Below are 15,591 nucleotides of genomic sequence, written 5' to 3'. Positions count from 1 at the left end.
TCTTCCAGTGGCCACAACATAGAGGGGCGGCCCTGCCCACTGCCCCATGCCAAGCGCCAGCCAACCAGGCCTGACTCCCCGTCCCCTCCTGCCCCTTCTCTTCCCACCCCGCCCGCCCTCGCTCCCCAATTTCTGGGTTTCTACTTTAAATTCCCCCATGATCTTTCCCCCCTCTGTTTGGGTATCTCACTCCCCTCCTCACCCGTGTTCATGCCCAGAACAACAAAAGGCTCCCGGGGAGTAGCCACCTGCAGGGCTGGGGTGACAGCTGTCCTCTGCTTCCCCAGCTTTTCTGCAGCTCCAGGGCTCCCTTGGCGATTCTCAGTGGCGGCCACCCTCAGACGCAGAGCGGCTCCCGGGCACCTCCCTTCCTTGCGGGGGCTTTTCTGCCAAACCAGAAGCTTCCTCTGCTCCTCCCTCCCCTGTCCACAACCCTCCCTCCCGTCCAGCTTTGCCCACTTTGACACCGGAAGGGAACAGCCTCTGTTGCCAACAGCCCAAGGCAACCGTGCCTTTCACCTGGGAACAGGCTGAGGGACCAGTTCAAGGCATGACGTGGAAATGATGCCGGTGGCCTGGGCTCGGCTGCTCAGGGGCCTCTTGCCTCAGCAGCTCCATCTTCCCTGGGAGACGCCTGCCCCGGGGCTGCGCACTCAAACCCTCTTGTCACAGCTCACGCACCTTGGCTCTCCTGCCCTGTCAGGCCGCCCTTCCCGGCCACATGCCCCCCCTGCGCCACTAGCATGCCTCAGTCTCCCCAGCTGTCCCCGTCCCTCCCTGAAGAGACTGGTGAGGACTCAGTGTCGCCTGGGCAGCCCCTGGCCTGGAGCCCAGGCTCCCGACTGGGCTGAAGCCATAGCTTCAGGCCCCAGCTCCAGGGACTGAGCTCAAGGGAAGCTCTGCCTACCCTGGTCCCAGAGCTGCGGCCTCCCCACGACGTGTTCCTCACCAGAACCTTCCGGGCAAAGGTCTCCCCACTGCTCTCTGCTCTGCAGTCCTTTTCTCCTTCCCGAGGCCCCCAAGAGCTTCAGGAAGGCCGGGCCCGTCTCACTGGGCTGTCCCTGGCACGCAGAGGGGCCTGCTCAGAGCAGGTGCCTCGTGTGCGTTTGCCGAAGGCCCTCCACCCAGGGAGAGAGCCCCCTTCCTCTGGTTTCCACCTTCACCCTCACTTCCCTCATGAGTGGCATAAGGGGACAGTAGGTACAGGACCTGCTCCAGCCCTCTTGCCCCTTGCCCAGCCCAGCGGGGCAGACACTCCCTGGCCAGAGCAGGGGTGGCACCGGCTGGGCCACATACACCTGCCCCACCCCGTGACCTCTCCCCCCCACCTGCTGCAGCGCTGTGGCCCTGCTCCTCCTGGCCCTGCTCTTCCCGGCCCCGCTTGTGGGCGCTCCAGGGACTGGCAGCACGGGTGTCCCCTGGAAGCTCGTCAGAAATGCGGCCTCGGGCCCCACCCAGGACCTCCTGAGTCAGAGCCTGCATTTTAACAAGAGCCCTGGGTGATGTCTGCACTGGAATGTCGGTCTATGATCCAGGCACGCCTTCCTCCCCGCCCCGGCAGCAGGGCCTGCAGCCAGCTCTCCCGGCCCCCCACCTTCCCCAGTGGCCTGACCTCCCAGGCCACTGACTCACGCAGGGAGGACCGCCCCCCAGAGCACCCCGCCGCCCTCAGCCCAATGCTGGGAGGTTTGACCGTCCCTCTTGGCTGCTGCACCCAGAGCCACAGAACTGGCACGGAGAGACAGCATAGAGCCCGCTCCTGCCTCTGGGTCGCCCAGGCCTGGCTTAGCCAGTATTTATGACCGCATCTTTTGACCACGTCACACGGGTCTCAGTCCCCCCAGCAAACAAGTCAGAGAGACGTCGAGTGACCCTCGCCACACCATTTACCAGCCGTGTGATTGCGGGCAAATCACCAAAGCTCTGGGAGCTGCGGCTTCTTCACCTATAAAATGGGGACAATGATCGTATTGAACTCACTCGAGGCTGTGAGCTTCGTTAAGGCCACTCTGCCACGGTTGTGAACAGCAGATGTTCACAGAGTGCTGCTGTGCCCGGCGTCGGGGACGGCACTGATCCAAACAGACTAAACCTCGCCCGCCCTGGAGAAGCTCAGTAACAGGGAGCCGGGACAGACGGGAGACGCCGGCCGGTGCTCAGTGAGTGTTTGCTGAGTGAATGAATGAATGAATGAACGCTATGCAAGTGTGGTGCCAACATCAGCCCTCCCTGCCTTCCAGCCCCACAGCTGTCCCCAAGCACCTCCACCCTGAAGTCACCTCTGGAATAGACAGAACCGGGGCTTAAGGCTACTGAGGAATTTGAGGGAAGGATTAGAAGTTGGGGGGGGCTTTCCTGCAGTTAATGGACATAGATGAATCAAAGCGATTATGAAGCATTCCAGACTTAGAACACATTTGCCTGAAATAGCCAATAACTGAGGCGGAATTAGAGCTTTGCAAGTTCTCCATGGGGGGAGGGCTAGTCTTAGCGATGGTGAGATCTTGGAATACGTTTCCTCCGGCTTGCGGAGCCTCCTCAGTCAAGGACACGGGATGGCTGGAGAACAGCCCCTGCTATGGTCACACCACAAGCCTCCTCGGAGGGCCCTGGGCCTCCCTGGATCACAGAGTCAGCGGGCTAGAAGGAGCTGCCCAGAGTGCTCACCGCCCTTGTGTTTCCTTGGTGGGAAACTGAGGCCCAGACGTGCCCAATGGTAAGTGGGCAGCTCAGAAAACGCAGACTGGAGCCCAGGCCCCCGACTCCCGGCCGGGGTGCCCCGGCGTCGTGCGGCTGTCCCTGCGTCCACGGCACCTCGAGGTCTCGAACGCAGCACGCCAGGTGGAAGAAGCCGGACCGGACACCACAGCCACCTGCCCGTAGCTCCACGCCCGCGCCAGGCAGGGGCAGGCTAACGACACGCAGGGACACCAGGCCAGCCACGGTCTCCAGGGCCTGGGGCGGCTGGGGACTTTGGGTGACGGAACTGCTCTGTATCTTGGAGGTCAAGGTGGTTACACGAACTGCCTGCGTTTGTCAAAACTCATAAAAAAGGGAAAATTCTGTTTGTAAATCATACCTCAAGTTTTTGAGATGCAGCCTGAAACAATAACGGCGATGACGATGGTAACAATAGCAACCTCGAGTGCCAGAGGCCACGCGGCCGGAGATCCGCTCGTCAGAGCAGGAGGGGCCGGGCCAGCGTCCGTCGGGGGTTTCTGACCACAGGTTTTTCTTTCGGACACTCCCCCAGCCCAACGTCCCGACACCAGTGTGCTCGTACCCAGGTGGTCCCTCCCACTTCCCTGGCTGGCAGGGGCATCGCCGCTGGGCACCTGGCCACTCCTCCCAAAGCCACCACGGTGCAGCCCTCCGTTCTGTTCTCCCCGCTTTACAGGAGACACGGCAGAGAGGTGGCCCTTAAGCTTTCGTGAGTCTCTGACGCCTTTGACCCTGGGACAGAAGCTCTGGGCCTGCAACCCAGAAAACCCTATGTGCTCGCACACAGCCTGTGCACCCCGAAGCCTCCATGGAGTCCCCGGGAGCTCGGGTCCCAGACCCTCAGCTGGGCTGGCACTGCACAGAATCCCAGCTTGTCTCCTGCCAGCCCCCGTCCCACCAGCCTCGGCCCACTCGGGCCCACGCGGTGGCTCGCCCTGAGCCCGGCCTGGGCGGAGGGCTGCGCTGGGAAGGCCATGGCGTTTGCCTGCACAGTCCTGTGCTGCTCCTGTCGTCCCCTGTTGTCCTGTGAAAACAGTCCCGGTTCAGACGCTGCGGCGTATGGCCACCCAGAGGGAGGTGACCGTTCTGTTACTCCAGCCCATGCGGGATGTCACGGGCTGCAGGGCCTCGTCATCCCACCGTGGCCACACCGCGTTCTATCGGAGAGGCCACTAGTGCGCCAACCACACTTGGCCCCCAGGTGACGGCGAGCTTGTCCTCACAGGTTCCAGTCTGCCCATCTCCAAACTTAGCCCTGTGAGGCCCAGCACCGGCCCACAGGCCTGTCTCAGCTCCCGGGGGGCTCCCGTTCGGGGTCTAGGCACTCACCGTCTGTCGCGTTGCTGGCCTGGCGTCCTCGCTCTGTTTTTGCTGCTCTTTTCCTTTTGAATTATTCAAGAAATGTTTACTTGGAAGTAGTTACACAAGCCACTTGAGACATTTCCCCTCAAAAGTGCATCCTCTGAATAGTGTAAACAAACCTCAATTACACAATGATGCATGAATGCATCCCAATTGCAGTGATTAGCGCTGTCATTTTCACTGACAAAGACGGGGAGGCCAGCGTGTGCAGATTATTCCAAATCCCATCAGATCCAAATGCGAGCAGAGTCCCACGCTCTGAATAGGACATTCAGCCTGATGATTCTAACTGAAAATCGTTCTCTTTTTCTATTCTAAAGCTCTCAGAACCGGTGAAGTTCGGGGACGTTGTTGACCTCCAGTCGCTCTGCTGAGAAACAGTTGGATCTATTTCCATGGAGACCAAGGAATCTGAAGACCTGGAAAAGACCCGGAGGACATCAGTGAGTGGTTCATGGAAAACTGACGATGAATCAGCCAAGGTGAGGCCTGAGTCACTCTTGGAAAGAGAGGAGACTTCCTACGCTGACCAGGAGCCCCAGGAGGGAGAACCCCATTCCAGCATCCGGATTCAGAGGAACTCCACCTTCAACCGTGCCGTGAGACACAGGAGCAAGGCCAAGGGCAGAGACACCCCTGTCCAGGATGCCAGCTGCCTGGCAGGTGAGTGTCACAGCTGTTCTCTGACATCCAGCCAGCGTGATCGGTGCTGAAAGTCCCCATCAAATGAGAGTAAGCAGCACTGACAACGATCAGCGGCAGGGGCAATAAGGTAGCACATTTTGAAACTATTACCTAAAGAATTCAAATTCCCCCAATATGATGATGCATTTGAAAGCATTTTTTTTTTTATTTGAAACAGAGTCTGACTCTGTCACCCTGTAGAGTGGCGTGGCATCAGCCTAGCTCACAGCAACCTCAAACTCCTGGGCTCAAGCAATCCTCCTGCCTCCGCCTCTCGAGTAGCTGGGACTACAGGCACGTGCCACCACGCCCGGCTAATTTTTATATTTTTAGTAGAGACGGGGTCTTGCTCTTGTTCAGGCTGGTCTCGAACTCCTAAGCTCAAGTGATCCTCCCGCCTCAGCCTCCCAGAGTACTGGGATTACAGGCGTGAGCCGCTGCGCCTGGCTTGTTTGAAAGTGTTGACCCTATTACACAGTTAGACTGGCTTCTACCTAAAAGAGATCCTCGTTCTAGAACTCAACCACTGCACCTCCCAGGAGGGAGCTGGGAGCCACCCACAGGTGGGGTCCCGCGGGAACATGAGATTCCCAAGCTGCGGTTCTGCCCTGCTCTCCGCTGTCTCTGAGACGGCCAGAGTCCCTGCCGCCTTGAAAACAACCGGGATTCAAACCTTGGGAATTGGCTGGGCGCTGTGGCTCACGCCTGTAATCCTAGCTCTTGGGAGGCCGAGGCGGGCGGATTGCTCAAGGTCAGGAGTTCAAAACCAGCCTGAGCAAGAGCGAGACCCCGTCTCTACTATAAATAGAAAGAAATTAATTGGCCAACTGATATATATATAAAAAATTAGCCGGGCATGGTGGCACATGCCTGTAGTCCCAGCTACCCGGGAGGCTGAGGCAGCAGGATTGCTTGAGCCCAGGAGTGTGAGGTTGCTGTGAGCTAGGCTGACGCCACGGCACTCACTCTAGCCTGGGCAACAAAGCGAGACTCTGTCTCAAAAAAAAAAAACAAAAAAAAAAACAAAAAAACAAACCTTGGGAATGTCTTTGTGGCAGGGCCCCTTAATCTTTTAGACCAGTGCCTCGAGCATTTATTTTACCTGCCCAAGATATATTAGTTGAGCAGAATAAGGTTCAGAAACCTCCATAACGGGAGGGGTTGGCGCTAGAGACCCCTGTCCCTGTGACTTGCCCCATGGCTGCTGCACAGTGTGCGGGGGCCGCAGAGGGTGTGCCAGTTTTCCCAGCCCTGGGGACACGGCCACCGCCACCGGACAGTGTGCTACCCTGAGTGCGCTGAGATGACAACACCTGTTTTAGATCCAGGGACTTCGTGAATTCATTCAAAAATATTCATTAGGCCGGGCGCGGTGGCTCACGCCTGTAATTCCAGCACTCTGGGTGGCCGAGGCGGGAGGATCACTCAAGGTCAGGAGTTGGAAACCAGCCCGAGCAAGAACGAGACCCCATATCTACTAAAAATAGAAATTAGCTGCACAACTAAAAATATATAGCAAAAATTAGCCGGGCATGGTGGCGCATGCCTGTAGTCCCAGCTACTCGGGAGGCTGAGGCAGAAGGATCGCTTGAGCCAGGAGTTTGAGGTTGCTGTGAGCTAAGCTGACGCTACGGCACTTTAGCCCAGGCAACAGAGTGAGACTCTGTCTCAAAAAAAAAAAAAAAAAAAATTCATTAAACTCTATTGTCAGTAAACTACCCTCAAAACATGGAGACTTAAAGCCACCATATCTGTTATTTCTCGTGATGCTGAGGGTTGGCTGGGTGGCTCCTCTGTCTGGCCTCTGTAGTCAACCGGTGGCTCCTCTGGGGTTGGAAGGGGGAGGACAGCCTCGCTCACCTCTCCGGCGGTTAGGACCCGGTGGCCCAAGGGAGGCCTCGGTGGCTGCTTCCTGCCTCCGCTCCACGCGGCGTCCCATCCTCCAGCGGGGGCCGGGGCTCGCGCACACGGCAGCGGTTCCCGGACAGCAAGGGCAGACGCCGCCGCTCGAGGCCTGGGCTCAGCCCTTGCGAGTTCACTTGTGCACGCTCTGTTGGCCGGGGCAGCGCACAGGGCCCGCGCAGACAGAAGGGGATGGGAAGCGACTGCCCCGCCCATGGGCGTCGAGTCTGTGGTTGTCACCACCTCCCACGGACACCAACAGAGCCACGTCTCGAGCACCGAGTTAAGCAAGAGAAATACAGTGCTCGAAACGCCGCCGCGGTCGCGGAAGCTGAGTGGCTGGCACTTGATAGCACCCTCTCAACTTCTCTGACTGTCTGTCTGAAAATTTCCCCAAGTGATACCTTTAAAACACACGCTCACACACAAAGAAAGCCGGAGTCTCTGCCCTAGAGGAACCGCAATACTGTAATGATGTCATTGTACCGCAAGCCGCGTGTCAAAGTCTACAAGACAGGTAAAGGCAAAGAACTGGACCCTTCTGCTGGGGTTAGAAAGACTCCCCAAGAAGATGACATTTTACATGAGTCTTGAAGGACAGGCAAGGACTCGGCCAGGGAGAGAACAAAGCCAACGTGGTTGAGCACATGTCATTACCCGGTGGCTGTGCCAGGCAGGCACGTGAAGGGTATTCTCACCATACCCATTTTACAGATTAAAAAACAACAACAACGGAGGCCCAGAGAGATTGCATCACTTACCCAAGATCACACAGCTAATGAGTGGGATCGCTTGAACTGGGATTCAGATCCTTCTAGCTCCAAAGCCTATGTGGATGGAGAAGCGGGTTAGAGCAGTGCCGTCCCACGGAAATTCACTGCAGGCCACGCGTGCCATTTTAAGTTTTCCAGTGCCCACATGAAACAGTGCAAAGAAATGGGTGAAATTAATTTTAACAGTGCATTTTGTTTAACCCAATAGATGCAAAAATTATCATTTTATCCTATAGTTAATGATCAGTATAAAAATTATCAATGAGACATTTTACATTCTTTTTCTTTTTTGCACTAAGTCTTTGAAATCTGTTGAGTATTTCATACGTGCAGCCCCTCTCCGTTTGCATGCCAAATTTTCATTGGAAATACTTGATCTGGATTTAGACTGCATAAAATGTACAGTCAGAAAAGTAGATTTACATACGAAAATTGTTCCAAATATCCTTAAAAAGTTTCCCAACAACCGAATCGAGTATGCGTTTTTACTTTTAAATATAAATTGAGTTAAGTACGGTGAAAACTTCCCTCCCTCAGCCACGCCTGGCACAATCCAAGTGCGTGACAGCCCCCCGTGGCCAGTAGCCACCCTACTGGGCAGGGCAGGGGTGGGGCGCCGCGAGCAGACAGAGAGCAGATGCAGCTGCCAGGGTGGGGTCAGCGCGGTCTTCCTGGGGTGCAGGGAGAGGTGGGTGGGGGGCCGTGTCCGAGATGCGGCTGGAGAGGGAAGCAGGGTCGATGGGGAAAGAGCCTGGGCCCTGTGGCTCCCCACGCAGAGCGAGGATGCTGACGCCAGTGCAGGCGGAACTGGGGTCTCTTCTCTTCCTGCCGTGCCCCCCCCCACCCCCCCGTGCCCTCTATGTCCAGCCCTAAATATTTCCACGAGACTCGAAGTCTTATTTCTAAAGCGACTCCCTCCCTGGAGTTGATGCCCCAGATGACCCAGTGCTTCCCGACCCCAGGTCCAAGGAGAAAATGCTCTGCTCCACCCCGAGGGGGAGGGGTGCACGGAGCTGGGCCGCGTGTCATCAGCGTCTAGGTCCGTTCCCTAGCAACCAAACGCTCGTGCTCTGGGGTCACGCTGAGTGATGGGGTCTGCACGCTGTGGGACCTTCTCCGTTCCGTCTGCTACAGGGGTGCTCTATCAAGATCCCGCTAGAGCATTCCCTAACAAGCCCTCCCACGGGTGAGCTGACCTTCTAGGGGAAGGTGACTTGACTTATTATTTAATACTGATTAGGACTTACTCGGACATTTTAAAGTTAGATGTTAAAAGATCAACAAGTTGCAAATGGTTTTTGTCCAGTAGAAACAATAGCACCCGTGGTTAGGGCTTTATTGCTCTCGAAGACGTTAGCCAGGTTTGTCTCCAAGTTTGGGATCTTATTTCCAGTGTTCCCTTGTGCACTAGCTACATATGCATGTGTGTGTGTGTGCGTGCATGGGCACGTGTACGTACGTGCACATGAAGCTTCTTATGTCACGATTATAATTTTCGTAGCAATGGCATCCCATGTCACAAACGCAGCCCAAGGTATGGCGGGTCCCCCTTCAGGGGTGGGAGGAGGATCAGCCTCCTCGCCCCACCTCCTTCCCCTTCCAGGGTGGCGTCTGCCTCTGGCCTAGGCCTGCAGAGAACTGCCTGAAAAGGGGAGATGCGTGTTTTCTAACTTGCTGCGTTTCTTAAATGTCACAGATTCACAGGAACATGGAAAACCTGTAAATGAGCCCCTGACCTTGAATTTCCCCCAGAGCAGAATGCCTCCCTGGAGAGTGTCGAGGCAGGTGGGCCCGGGAGCCGCGGAAACCAGGTAAGAGACAGCAGACCCAGCGCCGGCCGGCCGTGCAGGGCGTGGCAGGGACCTTTGCCGCCAGGGCTTGATGGGGCTACCGGGGCGTCATTTTTTTAAAATATAGTAATGTTTGGTTGCTTGTGTTAAAAAAAAAAGACTTCACAATTTCCTTTAAAAAAAAACCAAAACCTTATTAAACCCTTATTGTTACTCTTCTGTGACAAAACTAGAAAGTTTTAGATATTACATACATTGAAAAATAGAAGAGAAAAATCTCTGGATTGCCGCCACCCAGAGAGGTTTTAATATTTTGTAAATGCGTTTTAGGTCTTTTTTTCTATATGTTTTATCATACCTCCTCTTGGTGAAACGGGGTGTTACTATAAAACATTCTGTAGTATGACTGGTTGTGATTTATTAATCCTGCTCCTATAGTCGGATCGTGTGGGGATCGTATCGGTGTCTACTGAATTTAGCTGCTTTAACAATGACAACAAAACGCGTAGCAAGACAGAGGTCTGCTGGTTCTCAGGAGAAAGAGGTTATGACGGCAGCTCCTCCTGCCTTCAGGGCCCCGGGCTCCTTCTAGCTTTCTGCTCCGCCGTCTGCCAAGACAGCTGCCAGAGCTCCAGCCATCACAGCCACCGTCAGGTGGACGGAAGGAGAGAGGCTGGCAGGGAAGGGCGCACCAGCCCTGAAGCCACCCTGAAGCCCACCCAACCACTGTGGCTTTTATCTCTTGTCCCACGCTGGGTCCCGTGGCCACCTGCGAGGGAAGCTGGGAAATGAAGGTGTTTTTAAAGCCAGGGCTGTTTCTGTAGGTTGATTCCGTCGGGAAGGAAGAAGGTGAGAATGGATGCAGGGAGGCAGCAGCAGGCTGTGGGCCAAGGCAGTCTCGAACCTTTGCTGTCTTGCCACAATCCTGGCGCCTAGCCCTCATCATTTAAGTCAAGTTCCCTATAGCAGCCGCACGATGTCTGCAAATCCCTGGGAGTGACGGGGAAATCCTATCCCCACATGGGAAGCACAGACCCGGCAACGGATCCGGAATCCCGTAACGCGACGAGGAGGCGACACTTTGCTTCCTGAAGTTGCTTTGTCCATTGGGCCTTGATCACATACACGCGCGCACACACACACACACACACACACACACATGCATGTGCACATACACACACGGACCAATTTATTCACATGTAGTTAGATATTAAGGGCATCTGTTTCCTGCTGTCTCTGATCTGGCGTAAGCCCCAAGAGCCAAGAGCAATACTGCAACCGACAGTGAGGCCACCCTCGTCTCCCCCGCGTGGAGTTTCAACAGGAGCGATGGTGAAGATAATTGACAGCCGTCACCCACGCCTGGAGCAAGAGTCTCAGCGGGGCAGAGAAGGGCCGGGAGCGGGGGCGGGACGCAGGACAGGGTCCCTCGCCAGTTGGAACATCAAGCTTCCATAGTTTAACAACGAATAACAGTGGGCGAGTGAGGGGACCGGCGGCCAGGTTTTGTCCGGAGGGAAATGTCCGGGTGCCGTGAATTTCCCACGCTTCCCCAGGGGGCTGCTCCCCGCATCTTAAGCCAAACCAGGGGGTGGGGGGCGCTTCGAGAGATCGACTTGGAAATCTCTGAAATCTGGGGAAGGGGGATAGGGACCTGACTGGCCCTGGAAACACCTGGAGCTGCGCTGGCTGAAGCAGCCTGTTGCAGAGGCAGGTGAGGGTCCAGTAGGGAACGGGGGGACGTTTCTGCCACAGGCAAGGCAGGAAGGAAGCCAGCTACCACTGCTTTGAAGAGGACTCCTTCCAAGAGGGCGTCCTGCTCTTGGAAGGGCCAGGGTACCTCAGCACCAAGTGACCGGCCTGAGAGCTTTGCACACACCACAGAATTGACTGCGGCAGGTCTGGGCCGAGAGACAGGAGGGATGGCAGGCTGGAGATCGCTTCGGGCTGCGCGTGGTGACGCCCAGCGAGAGAGACCGGCGGCTGCAGCCTACAGCGCCCTGCCTGAGGCTCCACGCGGGCCCGGGCGGGCAGCGTCACCTGCACGCGGGCTCAGCAGGGAGCCGGGCGGGAGCAGCAAGCCCCTCCTGTTTGCACCCCAGCCCGCCCGCCACCCGTGCTTCCTTCTGTCCTGTGGCTCCAGTGAGTGCAGGTCAGAGGTCCCATCAATCTCAACTGCCTCCAAAGAAGGGACTGAGAGCTCCCCTGTGCCGTTTGTCTCTTTCACATTTCTGAGCCGGACTCCTATGGCAAGGGACGTCGTGACATGCCTGCTCTGGGACTGTTTTCTCCCGGTGGGCTGTCAGGTTCCAGGCGCTTTGAGTTATTTATGGCTTTTAAAGGTAAAAGCCCACTCTGGGAGGCTGAGGCAGGCGAATCACTCAAGGTCAGGAGTTCGAAACCAGCCTGAGCAACAGCGAGACCCCGTCTCTACTAAAATAATGGAAAGAAATTAATTGGCCAACTAAAAATATATAGAAAAAATTAGCCGGGCATAGTGGCACATGCCTGTAGTCCCAGCTACTCGGGAGGCTGAGGCAGCAGGATCTCTTGAGCCCAGGAGTTTGAGGTTGCTGTGAGCTAGGCTGACGCCACGGCACTCTAGCCCGGGCAACAGAGTGAGACTGTGTCTCAAAAACAAAAGGCCAAAATACGCATTTCTCCCGGGCAGGCAACGTTACACTGCCAGCAAGCCGCTCCATCAGTGCCTGACGTGAGCCATCGGGATACTCGCCGTCCTCTTTCTGTTCACCCTCCTCCTCCTGGCCTTGCTGCCCCAGAGGGTCAGATCCGCTACCTGCCTCCCTGCACCCCTACTCTCACCCGCACCGCGGTGCCCCTGCTTTTTCAGACTGGGCCCCCATGTTAAGAGGCATGGCTGATTCTGAACACCTCGTGCTCAGTTCCCATAGATTCCTATTCCAAATGTCTTTTGTTCTGAGCCAGGAAAATAATTCTCTGTCTCCTTGCTTGATTTGTGCACATAAAGGCAGGTTTCATGGTCCTAAATTTAGCAGAGAAAAAATGCCAACAAAACAACAACAAAAAACCCTACACAGCACTAACACTTGAAGAGGGAGTAAAGTGTTTATCCTGTGAAGAGGCCCAAATATTCTAACTCCCTGGTGTTTTTTTTGTTATCGCCACTATAGCTAGTGTCTTTATAAAGGCAACTTTAGCAGCACTTTGCTGACGGCCAGCTTGCATTACAATAAGGCGCACAGACCTGGGTCTGTAGCTTGGTGAATTTGTACATCTCTACACCCACGGGGCCACCAAGCCCACCGAGATGCGGCACGTGGTCTCTGCCCCGGGAAGCCCCTCTGGCTCCTGTTCCCAGTTACTACCTGACCCTCACACGTAACCGTCTCCTGACTTGTAGCGTCGTTGGATTCGTTTTGCTGGTTGCTGAACTTCACGCGAAGGGGGGCGCACAGTGTGCAGTCGATGTTGTCTGCCTCGCTTTGCTCAACACAGCGCTTTCGAGAGTCAGCAATGCGTGTGCATCAGGCGTTTCTTTTTTACCGCGGAGGCGTGTTCCCGTAATTGGCGTATCCATCCTTCTACTGATGGATATTTGGATTGTTCCAGTGTTCAACCACTATGAATAAAATTGCTATGAACATTCTTAGACAAGTCTTTTGCTGGATGTAGCTGCTCATTTCTCTGGAGTACGTACCCAGGAGTGGACTTGCTGGGTCTTAGGAGAGGTGTCCATTTAACTTTATTAGAAACAACCCAATAATTTCTCTAAATGGTTGTGCTACGTTGTGTTCCCACCAGCAAGGTACCAAAGTCCCCGTTGCTCCAGATCCTCACTGACACTTGGAATTGTCAGTCCTTGTAAAATGGATCCATTCGAATATACTGTGGTTTCTCACTGTGGTTTTAATTAGCATTTCCCCAATGACTAATGATGTTAAACAATTGTTCACGTTTCTTGGCCATTCATATGTCTTATTTTGTGTAGTGTCTGTTCAAGCGGGTTGCCCATCATTTATTTCTTTACTTTTAAATTTGTAGGAGTTCTTTATTCATCTTACATATAAGTCCTTGGTCAGATATGTGCATTGTAGATATTTTCTACCAGTTTTCTACCAGTAACTTACTCATCTTTTAAGTGTCCTGTCTTTTAATGAGCTGCAATTTTTAATTTTGGTGAAGACTAATTTACCAATTTTTTATTGTCGGTCCTTTTCTATCCTAAGAAATGTGTGACTACTTCAAAGTCCTGAAAATATCCTGATATATTTTCTTATAGAAGAAGTTTGATAGTTTTAGCTTTCACATTTAGGTCTAAGGTCTGTGTGGATTTCTAGTTATTCTAGCACTGTTCATTAAAAAGGTCTCCTGCTCCCTTCATGAACTGCCTTGCTGCTTTCTTCAAAAACCCAATGACTGCAGACATGTGGGTCTATTTCTGGACTGTTGTTCTGTTTCATTGATCTCATTGTCTCTCCTCCTGCCAGTACCACAGTGTCTTAAATGCTGTTGCTTTATGCTAAGTCTTAAAATCTGGTAGTGTAAACCCTCCTACTTTGTTCTTTTTTAAGATAGTCTTAGCTATTTTGAGTTTCTGCATTTCTATAATATGTAGATTTTGGAATCACTTTGTCAATTTCTACCAAAAAAATATCTGCTAGGGTTTTGGTTGAAATTACGTTGTCTCTACAGATAAATTTTGGGGGCTCAATGCATATGTTTAATTGCCTTGATTTAGCCATTCCACAACGTCTACATATTTCAAAACAACATGTTGTATGTGATAAATATATACAATTTTTATTTGTCAGTTTTAAAAAATTGGAGGGATCACTGACATCTGAATGTTGGCAACTTAAATTGTTCAAACTATGTCCTAACTTTCCACTTATTTAGGTATTTTTATATTAATCCAGCAATGATTTATGGTTTTTACTATAAAGATTTTATACAGGTTTTAATTAAATTTGTTCCTAGGTATTTTATGCTTTTTGATCCTATTTTAAATGCCAGCATTTTGTAATTTCATTTTTCAATTGTTTTTAGTAGTACCTAGAAATATAATTAGTTTCACATGTTCGCCTAGTATCCTGTGATCTTAATAAATTCACTTATTTTTTTTCTAGCTGTTTGTGTGTATATTCCTTTGGATTTTCTATGCACACAATACTCCCATCTTTGTTGGTTTTTTTTTTTTTTTTTTTGAGACAGAGTCTTACTTTGTTGCCCAGGCTAGAGTGAGTGCCGTGGCATCAGCCTAGCTCACAGCAACCTCAAACTCCTGGACTCAAGTGATCCTACTGCCTCAGCCTCCTGAATAGCTAAGACTACATGCCCGGCTAATTTTTTGTATATATATTTTTTAGTTGGTCAATTAATTTCTTTCTATTGTTAGTTGAGACGGGGTCTTGCTCAGGATGGTTTCGAACTCCTGACCTTGAGCAATCCACCCCCCCCCCCGGGTCTCCCAGAGTGCTAGGATTACAGGTGTGAGCCACCGAGCCCAGCCAATCCTCCCATCTTTGAATCAAGACAGTCTGTCTCTTCCTTGGCAATCTGTATGCCTTTTATTTGCTTTTCTTGCCGTATTGCATGGGTGAGGACTCCGTTGCAGTGTTGAATATAAGCGGTGAGAGTGGACATCCCAGCCTTGTTCCCCGGTCGAGGCTGCTTTGGTTGCAGAGATCAGACACCTGCTCAAATTTGCTCAGGTGGAAGAGGGATATTGTAAGGATGGAATCCCAAAGACTCCAAGGATAAGAGATAAAGTCCATCTTCACAGGCGTGTGCAGACCGGAGCCTCTTCATCCTGTTCTCTGGGCCGAGGGGCCACTCCCGATTCTCTGTGTGGAAGCGCTCTCGCCCTGCTTCTCTGCCTTTCTGCCTGCACACGACCCATGTGGCAGCCACAGCCAGAATGACCTGGCAGCCTGGCTCTGCACAGCCAACGCGGACTGGGTCTCTTAGAGAAAAAGCATTTCCAAGGGAAAGAACCTGGCTGGCCGTCCTTGGGCGTGGGTCTCCGAGGCAATGGGCTAAAAGAGCAAGAGGCAGGATCAGTGGGACCGTTCCCACTCCTCGGGAAGGGGCCGGGCCTGGACAACGTCCAGCTCCGTGCAGGAGAGCCAGGCAGCTGTCACATCTGTGTAGCTGGAGTCTGGGTCTCACGCACAAGAGTGCCCGAGAGGACGTGGGCAAGGTGAGAGGCGAGAATGGAGATAAGAACAGCAGGGGCTCAAGGTAATAAATCAAGGAATTGGGGTCTTCAGAGGCTCGAATGGGCCCAGGACCTAGGCCCGCAGTTGTCGGGAGTGTGATGTTCTTCTTAGCAGCCAGTGCCTGTCCCCAGAGATTCTAGAATTGTCCCCAGCTCACCC

The 15,591-nt window shown here is 53.4% G+C and overlaps 1 protein-coding gene across 1 annotated transcript in view; it reads left to right on the top strand.

Annotated features, from left to right (window-relative positions):
* NGEF (neuronal guanine nucleotide exchange factor) overlaps positions 1-15,591 on the top strand; it is a 101,949-nt gene that overhangs the window by 23,257 nt on the left and 63,101 nt on the right. Inside the window, exons 2-3 of the mRNA XM_012791604.3 lie at positions 4,404-4,746; positions 9,139-9,253. Coding sequence (XP_012647058.2) covers positions 4,479-4,746; positions 9,139-9,253 — 383 coding nt within the window. The 5' untranslated portion in view covers positions 4,404-4,478. The remainder of the gene's footprint in view (positions 1-4,403; positions 4,747-9,138; positions 9,254-15,591) is intronic.

Source organism: Microcebus murinus, chromosome 8, assembly GCF_040939455.1.
Source record: "Microcebus murinus isolate Inina chromosome 8, M.murinus_Inina_mat1.0, whole genome shotgun sequence".
Taxonomy (NCBI): Eukaryota; Metazoa; Chordata; class Mammalia; order Primates; family Cheirogaleidae; genus Microcebus; species Microcebus murinus.
This window is presented reverse-complemented; position numbering and strand designations above follow the sequence as displayed.